General features: G+C 35.3%; 1 protein-coding gene across 3 annotated transcripts in view; it reads right to left on the bottom strand.

Moving 5' to 3' along the window:
* DOCK9 (dedicator of cytokinesis 9) overlaps nt 1-26,678 on the bottom strand; it is a 118,944-nt gene that overhangs the window by 58,734 nt on the left and 33,532 nt on the right. For all 3 annotated transcript variants that reach the window (XM_083361661.1, XM_083361660.1, XM_083361662.1), the window contains exons 3-22: nt 19,602-19,691; nt 16,873-16,955; nt 15,807-15,876; nt 15,074-15,169; nt 14,752-14,886; nt 12,512-12,686; nt 11,729-11,793; nt 8,425-8,499; nt 8,188-8,328; nt 7,147-7,350; nt 6,941-7,063; nt 6,339-6,421; nt 5,902-6,024; nt 5,149-5,228; nt 4,879-5,066; nt 4,675-4,740; nt 1,825-1,917; nt 754-877; nt 262-383; nt 76-162 (exon numbers count right to left, since the gene is read on the bottom strand). In XM_083361661.1, the coding sequence (XP_083217787.1) occupies nt 76-162; nt 262-383; nt 754-877; nt 1,825-1,917; nt 4,675-4,740; nt 4,879-5,066; nt 5,149-5,228; nt 5,902-6,024; nt 6,339-6,421; nt 6,941-7,063; nt 7,147-7,350; nt 8,188-8,328; nt 8,425-8,499; nt 11,729-11,793; nt 12,512-12,686; nt 14,752-14,886; nt 15,074-15,169; nt 15,807-15,876; nt 16,873-16,955; nt 19,602-19,691 (2,223 nt within the window). The remainder of the gene's footprint in view (nt 1-75; nt 163-261; nt 384-753; nt 878-1,824; nt 1,918-4,674; nt 4,741-4,878; nt 5,067-5,148; nt 5,229-5,901; nt 6,025-6,338; nt 6,422-6,940; nt 7,064-7,146; nt 7,351-8,187; nt 8,329-8,424; nt 8,500-11,728; nt 11,794-12,511; nt 12,687-14,751; nt 14,887-15,073; nt 15,170-15,806; nt 15,877-16,872; nt 16,956-19,601; nt 19,692-26,678) is intronic.

Consider the following 26,678-nt stretch of genomic DNA (forward strand, 5'->3'; position numbering starts at 1 on the left):
ATAAAATATAAGTTATTTGCAGATGAAATAAAATCAACAACTTTGGTCAAAAGTTACAGTGTAGTTAACACCAACCTGTGTATATACAGTGGAAACTAGGTGAGTTGAAATTGTCAGCAGTGGTTTGCCTCCATCTACCCATTTAATTTCAGGGCCAGAATGCTGATGTAAAAAGAAAAGTTGGTTATTTAATATATTAAATACAAACCAGCTTTATCTAAAAGCAAAATAAAGAGGCAGGTATTATCTTGGGTTTTTTACTTTGCTCATGCCTGACTCTTGACTGTTAAGATATCCACTTGGAAGATAAGCAGATACTGGTATATGTTGTTCACTTGTCACCACTCTGCCATCTTTTAACAACTGAAGCCAAGAATATCCAACTAGAAGGAATGTAAAGAGAAATTATATCTTTGCTGTATTCTCTGATAAGCATACAAACATATATTTCAGTAGTCAATTCTATCAATTATTTGCAAGTTCTATAAGATCATTATTACTTAAGAAATTATCTACTTTAACATAAATTATTTTAATATGTAATCTGAAGTTCTAATTGAAAAGAGCAAGAATAATGCATTTGTTTGCAAATACTATTGAAGTGAAGGTATTTAGCAGTATATCATTTTTATATCAACCAGTATTTTTAAAAATACTCTAACTTAAAGTAAATGGAAAGAACATATAGTGAATGTTATGATTAAATGTTTAATTTTAGCTAAATATATCACCTATAAAAAAACAAAAACAAACCTTGTGTTTCAACTATGTCCTTCTTCTTTGTGGTGCCTTTACTTGAACTGTCACAACTAACATGATAGAAGGTAAACAATAAATGGTGTTTTTCATGCAGCTGTGTGGGCAATTCTATTTTTACCTAAGAAGAAATAAAATAAAAGTTTTGGTTTGGAAAGTGTCTTCTAGTAGTAGTGATTATGCAAGTTTTACAATGTACAATATGTAAGCACATATACATTTACTACTGGACCAGATTGAGATGATTTGGTATTAACCTATAAGACCTTAAACAATGAGGGACCAGTATATTGTCATGCAGGCCTAGCTCCTATTGTAAGCAATTCAAGACCATCTGATTGTACCGCATATTATCAGTTCTTATTTGGGGTAAAGAAGGAAGAGGGCCTTTTCTGTCATGGCATTTTAAAATGATAACATAATAATCACCTAGAATTAAAACTAACACAATCTTATTTCAATTTATGTTCCTGTTCAAAATATTTTTTAATAACGTTGACACATGATTTTTCATCATCATACTACCATACTACTTGTGATCGCTGTTCTTTTCTGTTTGTGAATTCTATTGGCTAGAGACCAAACTTCAAATAGCAAGTCTTCCTACTAGAATCAGAGTGCTGCTAAGATGGAAATTAGATCAAGTGAACTGAAATACTGATGCGTTTACAAAAAGGGATAAAATATACATTTTACATTTTAAAAAATAGGGTAGTATGCAGTCACATGCATTTCCCCCATTAATTGTCATCTGATATGTTGCTACTCTTTTTATCTTTTCTTTCTGTATATGTTCCCTATTTTCTTTTTTTAAAAGAAAAAAAATGTTTTCTTGCATAACATTTTCCTTAAAGAATAATTGCAAAAAGATCTTGCGTGTTTATCACAAATAGTCTTACAGTGTTGGAAAATTAGTTGACATCACTGTGTCATTTTATGGGCAGAAAAAGTAGACGGGATGTATTTGCCTACCTCTGAATAAAAACTTATTTCCTCTTATCCCACTGTGTTTCTGGAAAACAACTAAAATGGACAAGGATTTTTGGAGAAAGGAAAGAAGACAGTTACCTCATCATAAAATTCTGGGTTTTGATGGTGATGCAGAACTGCAGCAAAGGCTCGTCTTGTAAATATTGGACCCCCTGGTCTGCCATAGATGCACTAGGAATGAAAGAGAAGATTTATACTGATTTATACTGATCCTATTTTTTTAGATACAATTTCTGAAATATTTCATGTGAGATTTTTTTTTAATGTTTCCCTTTTTTAACTCTTCTATAAGATAAAGTAAGTTAGCAAAGCTTCTTCTTTAATTATGCCTCAATGGATGAAAAAATGATCAGAAAATATTCTGCCAACTGTTGCTATATTTAACAATACTTAATAGTATGGACGTGAAGCACTTTGGTAGGGGTATGTGAGCCTAAGCGTGCTCTGAAGCATTTCTCAGCTTTCATCTAAAGTGCTTCACATTCCCACTGTACAACTTCTGGCATGTAATAATAAATACTCTGTGGTATATGGAATATATGATAAAAGGATTATTTCTTTAGAGATTGATTCTGTGTATACCAGACTCTGGCTTGACTATGCCATTGTTCGCTCCCTAGAGACTAAAATGGATGATCTGAAACTTGAGCTGGTCACGAACAAGGAGTATATATCGGAGGTGGTGACCCTTTGAGAGCTGTATGCAACGAAATTTCATTTTGATATATGCTGATTGGTGTACATTCAAAGTGACAAGAAAGTTGTTGTTGTTGTTGTTATTACTATTAATACTACTACTATGTAAAGGAAAAGGAGATGGCTTTTGTATTAACAGAGCAGAGTTCAAACTCTGCTACAATTGCTTTCTTCAAGGGGGAATTCCTGGTTTTTACTGATGTTATTTTGCTATTCCTATGATGGATTTACAACTTGTACTTTCCTTGAACCTGATAATTCATAACACAATGGAAAGCAACACAGAGATGAGAAATAAATTGTAAACCTAAAAAACAAGGCAGGATGATGCAGTGATATAAACCGAGACTTGCTAAATTGCTTTAAAAGCAGTATTTAGTGTTTCTATATCTCTTAAAGGGTTTTTTTAAAACCATGGTATTTCTTACATAAACCTGAATACAGACTAGGAAAACTTAGAATAGGAATAGGAATAGGAATAGGCAGTGCTTTTTTTGTAAAATAAAAAGGTGCCGGAACTCACACATGTCATACAACCCACCTTGCCTACCCTACAAGGTTCCATCCAAAAAAGGTGCCGGAACTCCGTTCTAAGCATTCTATGAGAAAAAAAGCCCTGGGAATAGGGATAGGGATAGGGATAGGGATAGAATAGAATAGAATAGAATAGAATAGAATAGAATAGAATAGAATAGAATAGAATAGAATAGAATAGAATAGAATAGAATAGAATAGAATAGAATAGAATAGAATAGAATAGAATAGAATAGAATAGAATAGAATAGCTGGAAGGGATCTTGGAGGTCTTTTAGTCCAGCCCCCTTCTCAAGCAGGAGAACCTATACCATCTCAGACAAATAACTCCCTAGCCACTTTTTAAAAATCTCCAGTGATGGAGTGCCCACGATTTCTGGGGGCAAGCTATTCCACTGGTTAATTGTCCCCACTGTCAGGAAGTTTCGCTTTAATTCCAGGTTGCCTCTCTCTTTAATCAGTTTCCAACCATTGTTTCTCGTCCTTCCCTCTGGTGCTTTGGTGAATAACGTGACCCCCTCTTTTTTGTGGCAGCCCCTCAAATACTGGAATACTACTATCATGTCTACCCTATTTCTTCTTTTCTTTAGACTAGCCAAACCAAGTCTTGCAGCCGTTCTTCATATGTTTTAGTCTCCAGGCCTTTGATCATCTTAGTTGCTCTTCTCTGAATTTTTCCCAAACTGTCAACATCTTTTTTGTGATATGGTGACCAAAATTGGCTGCAGTATTCCAGGTGTGGTGTTACTAGGGTTTTATAAAGCAGTACTAATACCTTGTGTGATCTTGATTCTATGCCTCTGTTTATACAACCCAGGATTGTATTAGCTTTTTGGCTGCTGCTGCACACTGCTGGCTCATGGTTAAGTGATCATCCACTAGGACTCCAAGGTCCCTCTCACAGTTAGTGTTTTGAAGCCACGTCTTGCCCAATCTGTATTTCTACCTTTGATTTTTCCTGCCTAAATGTAAAACTTTACTTTTCTCCCCATAAAACTCATTTTGTTGGATAGGACCCATTGTTCAAGTTTATCAAGATCATTTTGGATCCTTAGTTGGTCTTCTGGGGTGTTGGCTACTCCTGCCAGTTTGGTGTCATCTGCAAATTTGATGAGTTCCCCTTCAATTCTGTCATCTAAGTCATTGATGAAGATACTGGAGTACTGGGCCTAGGATGGAAACTTGTGGTACCCCACTGCTTACTTCTCCCCATGTGGATGTAGTGCTGTTGAGGATTACTTGTTGAGTTCGGTTTTCTGCTATTCCTGAAATTTTATATCTTTCAAGTCTGAGAGTCCAATTTTTGTTAAAACACCTAGTGGGTAGGAAAAGTATATTTCTTACTTAGCTGTACCTATTCTGATTTAAACTAGAAAAATCACTGCTCTGCCTCAATATGAAAAATAACTTTGCAAGCAATTGGATGACTCTAATTTTAGGCAGCAAACGTCTTAAAGATGGATGTTACCTCTTTTGTTTATATTTCTACATATATATGGAAAATAAATTGAATGTAACACAGAAACCAAATTACTTAGCAGCTATGGTTAACTTGATATCTCCTTAACTTCCTATATTATTTCACTGGGGGGGAAAATCCAAACTCCATTTATTTCAATGAAGAATGCAGAGTATTCTCACCATCTGCACTGTAAATTGTTATTAATGACTGAACAGCCATAAGCCAGATCAACATACCTTGAGGGGCCGAGAATCCTCATCATCAGAATCTCTGAATTCTATGCCCACTGCAATATTTCTTGCCTAAAAAGAGCATAGAAATTAAGTTTAATTGCTTTTGTTTTCAAGTACATAAATCAAATTTCCAACAAAGAGACATGATTTTATCCAGATTCAATTTAGCTTTGAATCTGAACATAATTAACAGGCATATTAACTCACCTTTGCAAATGATTTCTGACTGTCATATTTCAAGTGCTTTGGATAAACATAAAGGTGATTGTTGTAGATGGTGAAAGGCTGAGTATGTTTTGGTATGCAGGGAACAAATTCCTCTACTTCAAACGTTACTACTGCCTTGGAACTGTTTTCAAACTGTTTCATGGGAATGTATGATGAATTAACAAAATCTGAAAATATATTAGAATTGAATAAAAAAATGGAAGAATAAAGCCATTGTAGCCACTTTTACAATAGTTTTTCAATACTTACTTGGTATGTCTGGAGAAACGTTATCAATTGTTATGTCTAAATTTCCTAAAATAACTGGCAACTTAGACATCTTTTCAGGCCTAAGAAACAAAAAACAAACAAATATGACCTAACATAAAAATGGCTAAGACAATATATTCAATCTCCATCATGGAAACATGCAAAGCATGCTTCAAAAGAGAATAGTTCAACTCATTTCAAGGAGAGATTAACACAACAATCATTGGGCTCACCCTGAAAGAAGGCATGTTTATGGAACTAGCCTTTCCCTAACTCATAGATTGCTAGTAATCCAGTTTCCCATCCCTCCCAAAATTCCCCAGAGAATCAGGGGGACTGACCAACATAGTGTATTATGCCTTGTGTGGTATAAACAGAGCTGAGAAGCAGAATAGGTGAATCCTCCATTGTTATGCTTTACTCTTATTGATTTAAATTTTTTAAATCATGGAATATATATCAGTACTAAAGACTTATGACATGTATATTTAAAGCCAGTTTTGAATAAATCACTTAGGCAGGATCATTCATAAATAAACTAATTAAAAATCAATATAAAAAACAGAAGAGGAAGATCTGGAGAGCTTTGATTTATCATTTCACAACTCTTCTATAACATTACAGTCATAACTCTATTGGAGACGGGAAAAAGAAGTACCACACAGTTCCAGACAACACATGTGACACAAACCAGTTTATTACTATTTGAATTCATATGAATAATTTCATTTCTATGTAAAACAAAATACTCACTTTCTGAAGTCAGCTAACAGTTTAAGCATGTCTTCATTTGAAAGTTTGTTACTATCTTGTTTGTAAAGTGTAGAAAATCTTGCACTTTTGTCCAGTGTTCCAGCCATGTCCTTAAACAGTGTTCTAAAATAGAAGTTTTTAAAATTAAAAAGTCTATATAAACATCATGGTGAGAAAATAGAGGCAGTTTAGAAAACCTTAACACATTAACTTACTGAACTTAGTATAAATGGCTGAACAAAAAGCAGTACATTTTAAATCTAGCTAAATCATTTGTCACAAATAATGGGTTGATGCCAAACTAGAAATACATTTAAACCATTACTTTTATTCATGGGGGAGGAGCCCTCCCATAAATTAATTTACTAATTTAGGAAGTCACAGCACTACAAGTCAGAGATTTATTGGATTAAATCAAGAACACTATAATGCATTACCTGGCTGCCCATGCAAATGGCATTCTGTACTGCCCTAATCGTTGGCAAGTCTGTTTTGCATTTTTCAGAACCTTTTGAGCAACCTGTAAACAATCATAAAAAGAACTGAATTACAACTAAAAGTCCTCCTGCTTACATCTCTGCAATCTCCATTCTTACTGAAACTGAAGTTTCTTCCAGTCTCTTTTCTTAACTTACCAAACTGCTATTGGCATCAAGCTCACAGTTAAAATCAGTCTTAATTCCTAAAATTTATCTAAAAAGTTGTTTCCTATGTTTTTATTACAATTAAGTTCTTATTTTCCAAATGGATCTTAAAACTAAAGCAATATTTGAGACTCCTTAACAGATTTTTCAATAATTGATTTTACATTTTTTTTTTAGTCTACTTTGTCAATTGGTAAACAAACTTCAGCACAGAAGATGCAACTTTGCCTGCAATCTGTATCTGCCCGTGTCTGCCAAGTGTAGGAATTAAACTGATATCAAAATCTGGCAACTACATCTTGAATATGCGCCCTTTTCAATTTGATAACATTGTTGAGTTACCAAGTTATAGACAAATTCAGAAATTAGAAATACCCAACAATCAAAGTAAATACCTTAGAAGAATCAGAACTTTTCATATATGGCTCAGCACAGTGAGTAATGCTCCCTTGTAGGACTTTTTCTATTCTGGCCACTAGAAATATATCTGGGTGTGGACACGTTACTGAGAATATTCCCTAAAATAAATTAATTGCTTCATTAATTATTAAATATAAATACGGAACATTGATTTGTAATGAAACACTATTTTTTTCCTTACTTGTTTGGGATACTGTAGTATTACATCTGAAATAATATCCTGAATTGGATGTAAGCAATCACAACTCCCATTCAACAACTCCTGTGATGTATTAGTTAGCATATGTCTCACTGTGCTATGATTCAAATCAACATGGAAATCTGATGAAATCTTCCGATTATGCTTAACATCAAATAGTGACAGTGAGATGAAAAATGGCTCTACCTAGACATTAAAACAGAAGACATGAACATAATAATGGCAAATGCTAATTTACTTGTAACAATAGACAATGTAGAACTTCCAGTAGAAAAAGCAGTCCTTATATTGCACGTTAATGTTTACATTATGAATGCCATTAAACAGAATATTCCCTTATGTGGTACATGATATACTTATTGTCTAGATCATACCACCATAGGTAAAGGTAAGGTAAAGGTTCCCCCACACATGCGTGCTAGTCGTTTCCGACTCTAGGGGCCGGTGCTCATCTCTGTTTCAAAGCCAAAGAGCCAGCGCTTGTCCGAGGACGTCTCCGTGGTCATGTGGCCGGCATGACTAGACGCCAAAGGCGCACGGAACGCTGTTACCTTCCCACCGGAGTGGTCCCTATTTTTCTACTTGCATTTTTACGTGCTTTTGAACTGCTAGGTTGGCAGAAGCTGGGACGAGTAACAGGCGCTCACTCTGCTATGCGGCACTCGGGATTCGACCTGCCAAACTGCTGACCTTCTGATCGACAGGCTCAACGTCCTAACCCACTGAGCCACCGCGTCCCTCATACCACCATATATATAGTCAAATGTTTAATACTACAATATTATATTCATTAAAAATTCACATGTGCATCTATTTAACATAATCAGCTCTATATACCGGTAACTTCTAATTTCTTGCTGTAGTTAAAATCTTATCACTCAATTTGTTCTTGCACTGGATTGTAAAACTCTAATAAGTTGATGAAATTATATTGTCTCAGAATGTTTTGATTCCTAAACATCAAAATAAGTATTAGGTATTATTCTTGAAATGTTACACGATAGATTCACCATTCCAACTTACATTTGTTGTTGGTCCCTCTTCATTTTCAGCCACACAGCTTTGTAGATTGAAAGATAAGTCATTGCACTTCACCAGGATTTTCTTCCCGAACCTCTCTTCAAATGGCTTTACTTCAGGCTCAATACCAGAGAAGTCTAGTTTCTTTAAAAGAAACAAACATTGAAAATAACTTTTAAATGCTCAAATACTCAAAGCTTTATATAAAAGCTTTGGGTTTTTCCCTGCAATCAGTCTTACCTGTGCATCTGGGTCCAGTGCAAAGAGCTTAACCCTGCTTTCATTTTTGAATTTAAATTCAGAATCTCTGCAACTCTACAAAATAAAATGGCATTTTAAAATTAATAAACATATTTTTCCTTCTTTCCTTTGGTAATTTCTCCTAGACTAAATGAATCTCTCAAGAACAGATGTTAAGCCCTCTGTAGGACTAACGATAACAGTATCACAGGCCTGTTTGGACTCTAGAATATTTCTCACAGGTATGGTGAACTGATTTTAGTTTTAAATCTTACTTCCAATTTACCATCTCTAGGCAAAGTTCTAAGTACTTTGGATCATTTTCCACAATAAATAAACAAGTAAGTTTTTGGCTCATTTTTAAATTGGGTTCTCTTTTTTATCTAGCTTTAGGACTTGTGAAAACAGTTCATGTTTTAGATCATATTTATGCAGAAAGCTTGAAAAGGATACACAAACTGTTAAGTACTAACGTACATCAAAAGTATTACAATTTATTAAGATATACCTTGATGAGCTGCAAGTGCAAATTTGGCACAAGAAAAAAAGTAAAACTTTACCAAGAACACAAGTTTGAGAGACCAAAATTGGAGAATATAAAACAATGACAAAATTGATAATACAGATTCATAATAGAACCCTAATTGAATTCAATCAGGAAGGGCTTCTTTATATGCAACAAATTGCAGTACATTGCAAGGTAAAAAAACTGGAATACAGATTTTTAGGGTAGGTTTGTCATAATACTGTCTGCCTGCCTGCCTGCCTATCTATCTATCTGATGTATATGGCCAGTGTCTTTTGAAAAATTCTAGGCAGTTCACAACAACAAAAGAACTACAAAACTACAAAACTAAAAACTCCACACCTCAGCCATCCTGAGATTCCCTTCTCTACCTGTCAACCCTGAGTAAACAGCCCGGTCAGGATGGCCTTCCAGAAGGATCAAAGGCTGGGGGGAGGGGCTGCCAGATTGTGGGTGGGATGGTGTTCTACAAGGTAGGAACGGAAGAATAAAAATATGGCAATTCTTTAATATGCTAGTATATTTCATTCTGCACTCTTCTCCAAAAATAGAATCTATTTTTGTAAATTCTACATTTTACTTGCTTTTGTAGTAAAATATAACCTTTCTGACCAACTTTATTTCCTGTCTAGAATTATTCTGGTTCATGAAAAGAAGACAACATTGATAGAGAAGCCTTCAGTATACCAAGAATGGGATTGGGAAGTATCTCCTGCAAAGATTTATCATGAAATAGAACAGGCCACCCTGTCATGAGTAGCCAACTTTAAAAAATGAATGAAGACAGCATCTCCAACACAGAGAAATACAATTGCCAAGCCATTCTGTAATGTTCGTTTCTACAGAAAAATATATATAACAGGCTGATAACAAGAAATGGAGCATAAATCACAAGGGCACTTATATTTTGAAACCATCCAGAAATTAAACAAAATTAATCTTACTGTAAATAGCAACAAAAAGTACACAGTTCAAAATACAGGGGAAGTAGAACCTAAGAAAAACATAAGCCAAAATAGCTGCTGGATCTTAAGGAAACATGAAGCCGCATTTGAGGTACCAAGATTAGATATAATAAGCAGGTGCTCTGAACCTCAGGAAACAGCCAAATCCCAGTCACTTTCTATAGAGTTCAACATTTCCTGTTTCACACTGTATTTTAACTGAATTTAGAAAGAAATAATTTTGAATACATCTCATAAGTTTCGTATTTAGTTTCATGTGCATCAGTGGCTAAAATTATATACCATGCACAACCATCTAGTCATCCCTCTATCATACATAAATCACATTTTTCTTTTAATGACCATAAAAGACATTTCTAGAATGAAAAGTATGGTGTGACTTCAATAAATTTAAAGTTCACTTTGTAGAAAATTGCTTAGTTCCTTTCCCAGGAAAGGATATATGGGTAATGTCCCATTACATGATAATGTTCTATCAAAAATTATGTCCTAATTCTTACATTAGATTGTGAGATGCAATGCAGATGTTTACCTGATCTAAGCAGAATGTTCAAGGGGTAAAAGCAGATAGCACATTGCAAAGAACAGAAGTTTCTTAAACAGAGAGCTCCAAATAGAAGCCAACTTTCTGGCCAGAAGAATTAATCTGACAGTAACAAGTTAAGATAAAAAAAATATAAGAAGAACTAAAATGTTTAGTAAGGAATGGAAATAAAATTCCAGCCAAGAGACTGTATACAGGGCACAATACAAAATAACATGTTCCATTGTTTCAATTATTCCTCCACCACATGGACACAATCTCTGTTCAAAAGGGATGTTTTGGTATCTCCTTTCAGTAATAGCTTGCTTTGAGCAAAAAGAGTTCAAGGTAAGCAGAATGCTACCAAGAATCCTGCCACTAATGTAATTCTGGGACTGAAGTCCACACATTGTAAAGTTGCCAAAGTTGAGAAATATTGAACTAAATTAAGGAAGAGAAGCTAAGAGATTTTAACTATGGATCTGTCTTTTGAAGATATCGGTTGTTCAAGTCTGATCCTCAACATATTGCTTTAATATATCAATCTTATGGCTAAATCAGACTACTTATTTTCTTGAGTGTATTTTTTCTAAATGTAAAACACTATTAAACCTAAAGGGCAATGCAACTATTTTGATAGAAATATTTACTTTCGTTAATGTCTTATTCTATCAAGGATTAGGTGTACTTAAGTAAGATTCTGATCACTTTACAATGATTAGTATTAACATTTTCTTTATATTTGCCTACCAAGAAAATCTAGCCTGAAATTATGAAAAAACTCAAAAAGCATTCTTTCTAGCAATCTAAGTTTTATTTAACAACTGTACTTCAAAAACAAATCTTCCTGATAAATATCAACATTCTTTCCTTAATAAGGTTTATAAATTTTAGCAATTTTCAAAATTCACTTGATTTAGAAATAAAGCATTCCAACGAACTATGAAATGTTCTATTCCTGCCCTTGATCGTGACAAACACTTTTGGATCTTGTTGTCTTAAGTGGCTGTTTATTGACATCTTCCATCCTTGAAACCAGAAACAATTTGAAGTGTTCAGAAAGTGATTTGAACCTTTAAAACAGCCTGTTTTATCAAGACTACTATGCCCTGGACACCTTAAACCTTTTTAAATTTAAATTTATTTAATTTTAGAAATGAAAAGCTGCTGCTTGGTTGAGAGTTTGATATAGATAAGAGGGGCAATTGGACATTCCAGAATGTTCTATTTTGCAGATTCTATTACATACTGTCATTTCATATTGTAAAAGAGAAAATACCACAAGACTACCTTTGCAATTTCAGGAAGGTAAATATCTAAACCAGATGCGCTGTCCATCCTGTTTGGTTCATCTTCTGTTAATTAAAAAAAAGAAGTTATAGAGTTCCATTGATCACTATAGAAAAATGTTATAATCAAGAATCTCGCAAGTTTTCAAAATTCTGAAAATTGGTAATCTTTCACACTATTCAGGAACAAAATTCAAATGGGCAATTTTCTATTTCCTATTAGGTACTGTTTGATGTTGGACTGTATCTAATTTGTCATTATCACAGCATTCTGGCATTTGTAAGCAGTGCCACCAATTGATTCTTAAGACTCACAACAGCTTGATTTGTAAAATCTAAATGAGATTCATTGTGGATATATTATTTATATCTATATATCTTATTTTGACAGTAAATGTATCTTGTTTTTGATAATACATATCAAAATACCAATACAAAAAACAGAGGAAAGTACTGTATAAACTCCCTTTTTATGACCCTGCCGTCCCTATTCAGGGTAGAATCAGCGACTAGATGGAATTGAGCATTTACTGGCCAGATGCCCTTCTGATGCCTACACGGAGTTCACAGCAGATATTTTTTTCTTTGTGCCCTCGGAGGGAAACATCTGCTGCTACCTAGGATAGAACTCTCAGCCTTCCAAGTGGGAGCTGAGTGTCTCCACCACTAGGCCATCACGCCACTGTTAGAAATTACTTACCTGTATCAGCTATTATGAATTATAGAGAAAAACCTCTCTTTTACTGAATAGCTTGGAAGTAAGTTGAAAATAACTTGCATTTACCATCATGTGAGTCCTCATATCTCTTTTCTTGCATTGCTGCTTCAAAAGTTAATTGGAGAATTTTGTTTAGAGTTGTAATCCATTCTTCCATTTCTGCTTCACTATCTGCCGCAAGGAGATAGCTACTCTTGTCCTGCATCTTGAGCTCAAAGGCAAAACGCCGGACTTTATTGTTCTGCAATATAATAAAAAATATTAATCTAGCAGCTTCAACAGATTTTCTTTTCTCCCTCCCCTCCACCCCGTAATTTTGCATTGCTAAAAGAAACTACCACTTTTAGACCTAAAATATTGAACTGAGGAAATGTGTTCACTCTCAATGTTTGAATGAATAATGGAAAGACTGAACAACATGATTCATTGTGGGCAAAATTTAATTTTGTGTAAAAATATAGTTTTTTATATTTCTATTTTAATATATAGTGTGAGGGGGTGTATGTGTGTGTGTGTGTATTTATGTTTTTGTTGAGATTTTCTTTTATTTTACTATTTTTATTGATTTTTCTCCTTTTGGGAGATATGAGAAGAAAAAAGCGAGACTGGCTTTTTATAATATCTCTCTAGTTTTTTAGGCATATTTTTTAAGATTAAATATAATAAAATTATATACAAAAACCCTTTCAGGTATTAAGGACCAAATACCTCCCAAATGACAGCTTGTTTATTTTGCTCAATTTAGCAATGTTAGAACTCCTTTTACATTGCCAAAAAAGAGAAAGAAATCAAAACAGGTCCAACAATTCATAATAATTTGGGACTTCCACAGATTTATTCTGAACATATTGATTACAAGAAATTATGCTACTGTGAATTAAGACTATGAAAACAACATTCATTTGATGAGTTATGATAAAAAAACAAGAACTAAAATATTTTCCATCTTAAATTCTAGTTTTTCTAATTAACCATGGGCAACTTTTCCAAAATATTCTGCTTAAGAAGTATTATTAATTTACATAATAATGTGGAAGAAAGACCTGTAATGAAGGATGAGAAGACTGGTTTGCCATAAAATGTAAGGCAAAATAGTAAAGGTTTAAACTTATATTTTCCCCCTGGTTTTTGAAGAACTTTGGCATTTTGTTTATCAACTTAAAATTATATTTAGCAAAATTCACCTAAGAGATATTTCCAAGGAAAAAAATACACATTCTGATTATGTCCACATGCAATATTAAATCATGATTTAGCACTATAAGTAGGAGCCAGAATATCCTGAATAAAGAAGGATCTCATTCTCATTTTCTTCTTGCTATTTGGGTAGACTTCAGCAGCACTGGAGTTCACTGTTTTAGATAGCCATCAATGAATACTAAAACCTGCTGTTGATTTTTTAAGTTGTCTGCTGGCTACAGTACTGTAATTCAAGATTCTGTAAAAGTGAAAGTAAACTCTTCTGAACTATTCTCCCAAATGTGTCCAAGAGGCAAATGGAGAATACATGATCATGAAGCTTTGTTCAAGCTTATTTGCTTCTAAATATAATGCTCAACCAGAGTTTAGTGTTACATGATTACTGAAACAATTTAATATTAAACTATTAAACAGAAGAAAAAATCTGCAGGCAGTTAATAAGAGTGCATAATTCCAGGTTTGTTACATCAGAACACGTTCCATGCTTAGCATGCAAATGAAAAATAACTGTTGGTTTTTTTTGGCCTTCAAGTGAAAGATACTTTTTCAGTTTAGATCAGGGATCAAACTGCCGGCCCATAGGCCGGACGCATCACGTGGAAGCTGTACCCCTCCATTGCCGGCAATGGCAAAACAAGTCCCGATACGTCACGCAACGTCACGTGATGTCATGAGTTTGACATGTCTGGTCTAGATCATTATTTTTCAAACTTGGCAATCCACTAGCTGCTTAAAAGATAAATTTTGTAGCAACAAATGTAGCACCAATTCCTGAATAATTTAGTTCAAAAAACATGATTCTAAGTTTATTAATTCAACACTTAAACTGGAACTGTTTTTTATTAAATTCTTATGAAAACACAGTATTTTATAATACTTGCTCACTAAAAACATAAAGCCTTTGTAATAAAAAAATATTTCTATCATCCAGAGGACCAATAGTGCAATTCTAACAAATTAATTCAAAAATAATCCATTGCATTTAATGAATTTACACTTTATACAAGTAAATAAGTATAAAGGTATAATTCCAAAGCACTAGAAGAAATACTATAGGTTTCTGCAAGAGTTACACATCATATCAAACAATATAATTCTCTACTTACTTGGACAACTCCCATGCAGGAATCCAAAAAAATTGAGCCTTTTGGTTCTTTTGATATTTTTTCATCTTTGTAGAAATTAAGATTATATGATCCATCACCAAGTTGAAGGAGATGAAAAAATCTTCTTTTGAATGACTAATTTGTGAAAAATTACATATTAAAAACAAAAGCAATGTAACACAGGGACCAAAAGCATCTCTTTGTTCCCACAACACTGCAAACTTTTTATACATTAAGAAGTATTACTGAGATCACAGTCAATGTGCACTTGTACATTATACAGCATTACAGTATTTTATGAATAGACAAAAATTCTACATACCCTCATAGTAACACTGATTGCACTGTTCATGTTCCCTTTATATAACCATCCTTGTTTTGTAAGTCCACCCTTTTGAGATCCTAGAGATGCAGCATCCTAGTAAAAAATAAACTACATATAAACTCATGAGTAAAACATTTACGGTAATTTTTTTCAACTCCATAAATAAAATAACTAATAAACAAGTGCTTTGATGTAACTTAAATATTCAGAAAAATTTCCTATGCTATATGACTATTGAGCATAACTCAGTTTTGCCAAAAGAAGAGAAACATAGTATTATAACGCTCATTCATTATAGTTTCCCTCTTGTTCAATATTAGATCATAAAGTTAAAGTAAATTCTAAAAATACAGCTAAATCTCATTAAGTGAATAATCTATTCTGATTGTCAGGTTGAAACACAGCAAAGAATTATAAGTTAAGCACAGTATTTATCAATTTTGTAGATGATTTCAAAATGCTTTATCTAAGTCTAAATACCTTGGTCAGAACAGCCAGGCAATCTATTTATTAAGGATTGGATTAGCTGGGATTAATATTCCTGTCCAATCTGCAAATTATTTAAAATTCTTATGCCTGATACAGATCACTGTAATATATTATTTAACATATTTAAAAGATTTCAAGATAAAATTACTTCTTATTAAATATAACATTTTGTTACTCCCAAGGAGGCCTATATCGTAACATCTTAAAAATGAAGTAAAAAAAATCAAAATAACAGACTTGCCTCATCCTTATCTGCTTCTTCATCAACTTCAAAAACATGAACTGGAAGCTTTTCTAATCTGTTCCCTTTGCTAAGAAAAAAAAGACACATAACACATAATAATTACTATAGGAAAACACACTGCAACAGTTTGCCAGTGTGTGAAAGTATGATTAAAATATACAGTACATGAAAGACTCTAAAAGAAAATGCCTATAATAGTTTTGCTTTTGCTTTTTTTACTTTTGCATCTTGAATGCAAATGTAGCTAAGATTTGCAAACAATTTGAAATTTGTTTTACAAATATAGGGCAAATCATTTAAAAACCCATTAAACTAATTGTTGACATCCTTGCTATAATCTGTCAATGTTAAATTTTCACCTCCTTAAAATGAGGACTTACAGCATACTATTTCTTCATTAAACTGACATATTCTGCCTTTATAGGAAAATGGTTAACAGAGCCTCATACATTTCTGCAGTTATCTGTATATAGTACTAAATGTTTACATTTCGAAGTGGAATTTTAAAAATTAATGATAGCAATAGCACTTAGACTTATATACCGCTTCACAGTGCTTTACAACTCTCTCTAAGTAGTTTACAGAGTTAGCGTATTGCCCCCCCCCCACAAAAAAATCTGGGTCCTCATTTTATTGACCTCAGAAGGATGGAAGGCTGACTCAATCTTAAACTGGCGAGACCTGAACTGCAAACTGCTAGCAGCCGGCAGTCAGCACAATTAGCCTGCAATACTGCATTCTAACACTGCGCCACCAGGGCTCAATTATGAATAAGTAACACGGTTCTTGCTTCTCCTAAAACCATGAAACAAATTGCAAATGTTCTTTAAAAGTTGTTGTTTTTGTGAAACCCATATTGCAGAACTGATTTTGTGAAACCCATATTGCAGAACTGAATCAACCTAAGATATTAAACCTGGAAACCAGGAAAAAACATGTTTCCAAATCTGGCCTGTTAGAACTGAATTGGAAGCAATTTCCAAGTATCTACCACATTAAATATTAAAAGTTAACTACAATTATCTGTAAGTATAATACAAAGCTTAAGACAAAAATTGCTTACTTTGGAAGCTGCCGAAAGTCTCCTGAGTAATCTTCATGTTTGAAATTGACAACATGCCAGTCAGAGATGTATGTCTTAATACACTTTAAATTAGGACAAAAATTAAACTTTAGATCAATTCTTTATGCAACAATACATTTATCTTAGTAATTTGAGTACTTGCTCTTATCACACCACTATATTTATGCTAGTTAAAGAAAAAAGAAGAAACTTTCATTCCTTTTTGTTGATCTTAATTCAGCTGCTTATTAGATCCATGCCCCTCCTGGCAAGTCAAGGGCGCCCAGGATGGGATGTGTGATTGGGTGGGTGGCAAACTCTTCCTTGAAGGAGGGGGAATCCTACTGCCTCTGAAGAAAGTGGTGGTGCATCTTCTTCTCAAGGGACCAATGCTTGGCCTGACCAATCTGGACAACATTCAGTTTTCAACCTTTCCTTTTAGGGAAGATTCTGGAGGAGGTAGTCGCACTTCAGCTTCAAAGGACTGAATGAACTGGATTAACTGGATTATCTGGGCCCCCTTCAGTCAGGATTCAGGCCAAGGTATGGGACAGAGACAGCATTGACTGTGTTCTTGGATGGCCTCGGGGGGGGGGGGGGAGGCAGATGCGGATAGACCATTCTTATTCTTCTTGAACTCTCAGTGGCTTTCAATGCCATCTTCATATTATCCATGATGGGTTCCTATTGTGTTCCTTCACTATGAAGTTGGAGTGACCAAAATTAAAAGTTTATATTTAAACATGCCTTTTTTCTTATTAGTTAAGGTTATTTCCCCTTCCCCCCACACTGTGGTTTGATTCCTGTGATTTTTAGCCACAACTTTGATTCATCTTAGTGTAGGAATTGTTAGGTTTCTCACTTAATATAATCCTGATAGAGGCATATGAAGATGCAGAGGCATCCTTTACACAGCATGCCAGGGATTTGGAATCAGACTTGGCTGCCGTACTTGGAGGTGTGTTCCTGGGCAGTTATTCACCTTTTTTTCAAGCCAGGTGGATTTCTAAGCCAAATAGCAGCTCCCAAATTTCAGAACAGCCCTAATTCTGGCACGTTTTAATGCCCACCCAGCAGCTATTCTTCAGGGGAAACACATCCATTTGAATAAATACTTTGCCCTTGTATTGAAAGAGTTCTGAAACACTAACCCATATTATTTTTATATTGCTCCTCTTACCAAGATGTCCACTTGCAGCTAACAGCAGCCTATTTAGCCAGATTGCTAGGCCATCCAGTTCCATTTTATTTACAGTTATTATCTGTAATTACTGTGATTTTATTTATCTTAACTTAGCTAAGTTTTGTTTTACTATTTGAAAAATATCTTATACTTTAACTTCTCCAATATTGTAAAGGTTTTACTGTGGTTTTTATTTGCTATCTTACCATTAGTTTTCCTTTTCTTTGTTCCTTGTAGCTCTCACCAACTGCAATAAAGTACTACTACTATAAAGGTAAAGGTTCCCCCGCATATGCGTGCTAGTCGTTTCCGACTCTAGGGGCCGGTGCTCATCTCCGTTTCAAAGCCAAAGAGCCAGCGCTTGTCCGAGGACGTCTCCGTGGTCATGTGGCCAGCATGACTAGATGCCAAAGGCGCACGGAACGCTGTTACCTTCCCACCGTAGTGGTCCCTATTTTTCTACTTGCATTTTTACGTGCTTTCGAACTGCTAGATTGGCAGAAGCTGGGACGAGTAACAGGCACTCACTCTGTTACGCGGCCCTCAGGATTCGACCCGCCAAACTGCCGACCTTCTGATCGACAAGCTCAGCGTCCTAACCCACTGAGCCACCGCGTCCCTTTAAAGTACTACTACTACTAAATTATGATGAATGACTAAACATTCTTTATTCCCACTGAAGTCAGAATCAATACACTCTTTAACTAAACACACCTGTAGAGTTTATTCTGGCATTCAGCTTCCTAAGACATAATAGAGATATTTTCTAAGAAATACAGTATCTTAGAATACTCTGTTGTACTATAGGGACAGATGTACTGCAATCTCCCAATAGGTCTGTAGTTTGAATGAACAAGAAGTCTGCCAGACTGATTTTAAGAGACATAATTGTGAACAACTGACAGCAATAAATGAGAGCAGAAACTGATTTGCTTAATCATCTAGCAATTTAATCAGACTACATTTAGAATGGAGAGAGGATTGGATTTGGACTGATACAGATACATCATGTGAGCTTTCAAAATGTACCCTCCATATTTATATTATATTATATTTATAAATATATTATTTATATTTATTATAAATATTTATATTTATTAAACAAACAAAGCATTGTTTGTTTGTACCTGAAATACTAAGTAACAGGGTAAAGGATAGTATTCAGAACGTTGAAACAGCCTATTTCTTAAATATCCAGCACACTCTAAGCAGCTGGTTTGGAAGGAAATTTTACAAAACTCTAAATAGCTTCTAAAGTCTTACTGAATAGTACTTTGAGACTGCTGTTCTAGCCAGCTGGAGCTCTGAGTAAAGGGTGGAGATGAATAGGAACACTTTATTGTTGTTCTCACTGGTTACAATAACAAAGCACATCGTAATACAGACTTAAATAACTAGGCATACCACTTCTAGACTGCAGAAATCTAGATGAGCTCCAGATGTCTAAGAGATATAAGAAATCTGATGCCATCTAATGATTATTTAGATTTTTGTAGCCCAGAAGCAGTGTACGTTAGAAAGATACAAAAAAATAGAAAAATATTACCTCAGTTACAAATAAGCTATGAGCTTCTTTCTCTGCATTCTCTGGAATTGTAGAACATACATACTGGTGTTGTCGTTTCAATACTGCAGTCTTTAATGAAAAAAATACACTCAGTAAGAATTTTATTTGCAGGAGTGGGGTTTAGCCCTAATAGTGCCAATGTATAAAAAAAAGGTAACCAGCATCTTTCCACTAATTAGCAGCCCATTATAAAAACCAGCTCAGTGACTTTGGGCCAGTCACTCTCTTTCAGTCCAACTCAATCAAAGGATTGCTGTTATGGGGAAAATAGGAGGAGGAAGGTTTAATATGTTTGCTGCCTCATTTATAAAAATAATTAAATCATTTAAAAAAATTAGTTGAAGGGCAAGCAGGTTCTAGAGCTGGATAGTGGTATTAGATCATGCTCTAATTTGCAGTATCTAGTTGGGAAAATATACACCAGGGTCTGCTAAAATCTTCAAATATTTTGGGGCAGTGTTTAATGCAACCAGTAAATGCAGGGTACATATATAGTCTGCTGTCTAAAATGCCAGAAGTCACCACAGCACTATACTGTATAGTAATCCTTTGACTACACTAGAGATGCATCATCCATATCTACTGTCCTAAAAGTATTCTCAGCATTTCCTTCACCCTTCATTCAAGTATTTAATAAAAATATTGAAAAGATGTCCATGGACTGAACCTTGTGGCACACCATAAACTTTGCTCCAGTGTGATGGCATCTATTAGAATCCTTAGAATTCTTCAACTATGTTCTTAATTAATTAATGTTCTTTAGCAATATTTATTTAGCTTATAATCAGCATGTCACAACTACTATTGTCAAATGCTTTGCTGAGATCAAGGTCTATTATGTCTACATCCTTTCCATATTCTTAGAAACAAAGCAATCTGATCAAAGTCCAAGATAAGGTTAATTTGGAAACAATTGCTCATGCTGGCAATTACCATGCTGTTTTTGAAATAGGCTCACTTGCTTTACGATCTGCTCTAGAAACAGGCAGATGGGACTCTTAATTCCTCAAATTCCTTCCTTATTGTTTTTAAAGGTAGGAATATTTGTATTTAGTTCTCCATGATTTCCCAAACATAATGCACCAAGATTTATCCAGAAATCAACTAAGGCCTAGGAAGCAATTCATCTGCCTTGGACATTTAAACTCAAAATCAGTAGGAATCTCTGAGTAGATTTTTAACAGTTTTATCTTTAATCCTAATTTTCTAGTTGGATTCCTATAACATTAGGAGTCACTGGTCATACCTCAGTTCTAAAGTTAAAGCTAACCGATTATACTAATAAATGCAAAGATACTGCCATTATGAATATCTCAGTGTTGATTTCTAAAGCTTTATTGGACAATCTGTGGACCTTTTGGTCAACATTTCAGAGATATTTATATTTCCTTAACTAAACAAACAGAATGACCACAGGTGGGCAAAAAAGCAGTGGGAGTGCTTGCTGGCGTCCCCATTGATTTTTTTTGCGGGAAGCTGGCAGGGAGTGTTAGAAATAACAATTATGTGACTGCGGGTGACCTAATGGCACAGCAGTGCTGGAGCATTCACAACTTTACCAAATTTCAATCCCATGGCAGTAACGAGTCCTGGATTTTGAATGCATTCTTTATTTTAGCCTATTTGTGGTACATTGATTCAAAAAAATTATTACCTTATGATGTATCATTTTGCCTAACAAACATTTTTATAGTAATATTATTTGTTCTGAGAAGTGTATTTTATATATACACATATACATATAGTCCATGCTTAATAATCATTAGTTTAGCCACTGTTTGAAATTACAACGGTGCTGAAAAAAGTGATTTATGACTGGTGCTTGAACTTACATACATGTGGTCATCATTTGGGCCTTCCCAGATGGCTGCCAACAGCCAAAGCCAATGGGGAAATCGACAGAATGTTGCAACTAATGCTTACATGATGTCTCACTTAATGACTGTGTGTAGGTAATTTGCTTTAACAACTGTAGCCAGGATTGCTGAAAATGCTGCTGCTAAACAGGACAGTCAAGTGTTATCTCACTTAATGACCACTTTGCTTAGCGATGGAATTTCCAGGGCCAATGTAATTTTCAGTACGAATAATATTACTATAATAAAAGTATGCAGAATGTAAATATATAGAAATGTTCTTAGCTATAAGCTGCCCAGAGTAATTTGGGAGTTCGGCAGCATATAAATTACATGAATGATTTTGATTTTTGGTTTTTATCCCCCCCCCCCTCTGCTGGGTAGTTGCAGCAGGTTTTGGTCACTTCACATGACCCTGGGACACTGTGACCATCATAAAGATGAATCAGTTGCCAAGTATCTGAATGTAAATCACAAGACCCTGGAAATGCTGCAACATTCCAGGTGATCAACGCTTCTTCTGGGCTCAGAAGCGCCAGGATCAGCGCTGAGCTCCAGCTGGAGCCTGGCACTGATCCTGGTGCTTCCACTGAGCTCTGACAGCCCCGAAGAAGCGCTGATCCTGGCGTTTCTGCTGAGCCCTGACAGCCCTGCAGCTCCAGCCATCTCTCACTCAGGCTTGTGTGGTGCTGCCTGCTCATTCCCCTCCCCCGCTACCACTTTTCTAGGATGGTCATGTACCACCTGCCAGATGCCAATGTACCACAGATGGTACCCATACCACTGTTTGAAAAGCCCTGTCTTAGTGGGTCAGGGAGGTTTGGGGGCCTGTTCCATCACTAGGCCCCCCCTGGCCTTCCCCATCCTGAGATACCTCATGTGCACTTAATGAGCCGTGTGCGTTTTAACGAGCAAGGGAGTGATCTCGTTCAATTTGCAAGATTCACTCTACAAGTTTTTGATTTACGAGTGGAATGGGCAGGCTCCATTACACTCGTAACTCAAGGACTACTTGTATAAATGGAATGTTACAACATTCATTCATTTCCCCTATTTCCTGTCCTTGAAATACTGCATGTAGGAGGTAGAAAAATCTCGTAACAGTCAAATCTAGAAGCATCTTAAGACAACATTAAACCCGTGTAGAGGTTCAACATTCTGATAATAAATTCCAAGATGTTTAACTTTTAAAATACATATGTACTTCCTATTGTTTGTAGTCACACCTGTTTCCTGCATTTGATGTGGTTCCTTTCATAAATGTTCAACCTATTTCTTATTGGGTCTACTAAATATAGTTTTCTCCAAACGCACAGGTAAATAGTTCAATTCATTTAAAAGAGGGACACCTTTCTTTAAAATATGAATTATTTAGGCAAAATTAATCATATGTAAAAATAAAAAGTTTAACTCTACAATAAACCTGTTTGTTGTTGTTTTTTAAAAGTGTTCCCAATTACATTTTTTTCAAAGGTTGAGAACAAATATAATCAGGGATGTATGTCAAACTATGCATAACACATACTGTAATTTGAGTTGGGCAGCCACATAAATGTATCAATTAATCCTATTCATGTTATATTCTTTATCCTGAAAATGATCATCTTTCCAAATAGGACAGGTAAAAAAATGATATTCCAAATAACATTTCAGATTTAAGTCATACCGTATCAAGACATTTTGAGAATGTCATTGTAGAAAAACTACTTTTTTTTAATGAAGTAGCCTCATTAAAAATTACAGTTAGAACAAAACAAATACCAACTTGGAAAAAAAGAAAAAACTGCAGAAAAGAAAAGAAAAAATTGAAGGAAAATAGAAAAGATAGAAAAAATAATATAGTTTTAAAAAAGAAATATATTAAGAAATAACTTCTCCCTTCAACACAAGTATACTTTAGTAACTTATCACATCCTCTTAAAATACAGCAAATGACATCCTCTTGCCATATCTGATCTCTTAACTATAAACAAATCCTTAATGTTTTGTCATTTCAGTCCTAATGTCCCAAAGGTACTTTTCCAAAAAGCAAATGGACTTATTAAGGGTTTTTTCCTTGAAAACATTTCACTTCTCATCCAAGAAACTTCTTCACTTCTGCTTAGATAAGAAGCAAAACATTTTTGAGGGGGGGGGGGAAAAGCCCATCCAAGTTGCCTTTTGGAAAAGCAGCTTTGGGGCAACTATGACATGGATGACTGAGAATCTGCATAGATATTCAGTCCTGGCATCAGCAAAAATCTATGAAAGGTTACTAGAAATAACATCTTTAACTTTGATTAAATAAACCAATTTTCTATTCCTTCCTATTACATCTAATAATCTGGATCTTTAGCCTTTCAAATAATGTCCTAGAACAGACATGACAAACACAAGGCCCAGGGGCCGGATCCGGCCCGCAAAGTGGTTTCATGTGGCCCACGAAGCCATCCTGGAAACAGTGAGGGAACGGCCCCTACTGCCTTGGCCCTGGCCCAGAGACCCTCCTTCTGCCAGAGACCCTCAGATCTGTCCCACTCCTGCCCAGGCCCCCATAGGCACCCTTGATGCCAATGATGTAGAGCTGGCCACGCCCACCCAATAGGCCATATGCACTCTAGCCACACCCACCCAGCAGGCCACGCCCACCCTGGCCATACCCACCCGGCCCCTTGAGGACAGCCACAATGCTGATGCGGCCCTCAATGAAACTGAGTTTGACACCCCTGTCCTAGAATGTTTTTTTTGGGGGGGGTCTATTCTTACAAAATTCTTCAAAGCTTTAACAATCTTCTTTTATGTTTTTCAAAAAACATAAATCCTCAATCTTGGATTTAAAACTTATTTCACTAAGGCAGGTATGTCAAACTGCCGGCCCACGGGCCAGATGTGTCATGCCAAAACCGCACCCACTCCATTGCCAGCAATGGGGAAAACGTTGCAATACGTCACACAACGTCACGTGACATCACGAGTTTGACATACCTCCACTAAGGATTCAAGGAAAGTCATCTGGTGCTATAAAATCTGTTAATCCAAAGGTTACTAATAAAAGCAATTTCTGAAAGTGATTAGAAAACAAAATATGTGAACACAGTGTTCTTTCAAAGCAATAACTGTAGTTTGAGCAAGTTCTTTATTCCCAGAGCTCTAAACCCACCAGAGACTGTAACTTGTGGTCTCCTCATAAGAAACAATTGTCTGGAACACTTGCTGGTAATCTCAAGTACTCTTCTTGTCCAGAGAGGAATTAAAAATTATAAAAGAGCTGGTCTACTCAGTAGCTCTTCATTCTGTTTTCACGTCTGCTTTTTGCAGAGCTGTCTTCAGTCTGCCATTTCTTCTCCTCATACTACTGTTGACAGATCTTTAAATTCATATCTTCTGCTTTCTATATTGTTTCATTACTTATTGCTATTTATTCTATTGCTGCTTCAAACAGTTTCCAAAATATTTTAATTGTATTGTTCAACCTTCTTAATAATTTTTCCTCAACATAGCAAGAATGATGGTCATTTGTAACATTACTTTTAAAATGACTAAATATCAATTCAACCAATGCCACCAGAAGTAGTGAATTTCCCAACATTGGAAGTTTTTAAGAAGAGATTGGACAACCATTTGTCCAAAATGGCATAGGGCTTCCTGCCTGAACAGGAGTTATTATTCTGTTAATTATTTTTTCTACTAACAATTTGATTTTGAAGACCACTGTTATCATCTTGGCCTACAATTGTTTGTTACAGAGTGAACAAGGAGCAGATTCTTCAAGCTATACAAAATGACCATTTGTTGTACCTTATCTATTCAAACAGTGACATATAGTTTGACATTGTTATACTGGTATAACTTCTTTGATATTTTAGTCATTATATTTATTCAGGTAGGTTCTCTGTCTGAAGCAATGACACCAACAGGTATTTGTATTATGTCCTGTTTAAAGTTTCAGCCACAAACCAACATACAGATTTTAGGGAGAGATTATCAGTTTTAACTTCAAGCAACAGAGTACTGTAGCAAGCAATGTCAAACACAACAAAGGCTTGCCTGTTTTCAAATAGGAGCATGTAGAAAAGTTGTCTAAATTTCCAAGAGTCTGGTCCAAGTTGTTAGCTAGGCCTGTGACTAAGGTCCAAAAGTAGAATTCACATACAGGAATCATGCACGAACCAGATATTGTTTCCAGCAAAGAAAACAAAAGGTAAATCATGTCTTTTTATAGGCTGCAGCCAGCTGTCACTAATTAGAATGTTTACTCCATTGCTTGGCAAGTAATCTTACAGACTTGCTCTGCTCTATCTCCTTTCCACTTATCTACTGCAAGAACTGAGAGACCTTATGTCATCATCACCTGACAGGTCCAGCTGTTCAGGTGATGCTTGTGATTGATCAGCCTCATGTGATGTCTGGCTCTGTCCCTCCTGAGGCTGACATTCCATGGACTCAACTGGAGCAGTTTCCTCAACTTCAGATTCAGAATCTGAAACCAGAGTCTGGGTCATGACATGTTATGTATCAACACATGTTTTAAAGATTCAGTTGGGTCCAAGATTTTCCATAATTCATTCCTCCAGCTCATAGGTAGTCAGCCTCGCAGGCAGCTAAAGGGTCACTAGTATGTCATCCTTTGAGCATTTGCTGTCTTGCATGTAGATAACATGTTTTTCCATCTGTATTTTTATGCCATCTTTTATGCCAAATTTAAAGTTGGTTCTGTGTAAATTTCTGCTTTTTTAGTTGGTCTCCAAGTAAGATCTTCAGTACTCAACTTTCCATTGCATACTGAGTTATTTGAAGCTTCTCCACCTCTGATTTTCTTAGGTTACACACTTCACAGCCATAGGTCATAACTGACATTTCTATGATACTGAAAAAATTCATCATTGCTTTCTGTTGGATGAAAGCTAACTCATACCAATCTGCTTCAAATGATATCTCTTCATCAATTTTGTCCGTGCACTGAACACTTGGCCAAAGTAGATTTAAGAGTTGACATTCTCTATTGGCTCAAAATCTACTTTAATGAGTAAAATTATTTTCATAAGTATTGGGTCTTTTTTCCTATTAATTTTTCAGGCTAACTAATCTGCTGGCCATATTGAGCATTTAAACATTCCTTGGCTCTCTGGACACTCTTTGTGGCTAATGACCACAATATCATAAACAAATTGGAGTTGACCTTAAAAACTGTGATTAACAATATATATATATTCTGATGTAT

The sequence above is a fragment of the Vipera ursinii genome (assembly GCF_947247035.1).
Source record: "Vipera ursinii genome assembly, chromosome: 4".
Classification (NCBI taxonomy): domain Eukaryota; kingdom Metazoa; phylum Chordata; class Lepidosauria; order Squamata; family Viperidae; genus Vipera; species Vipera ursinii.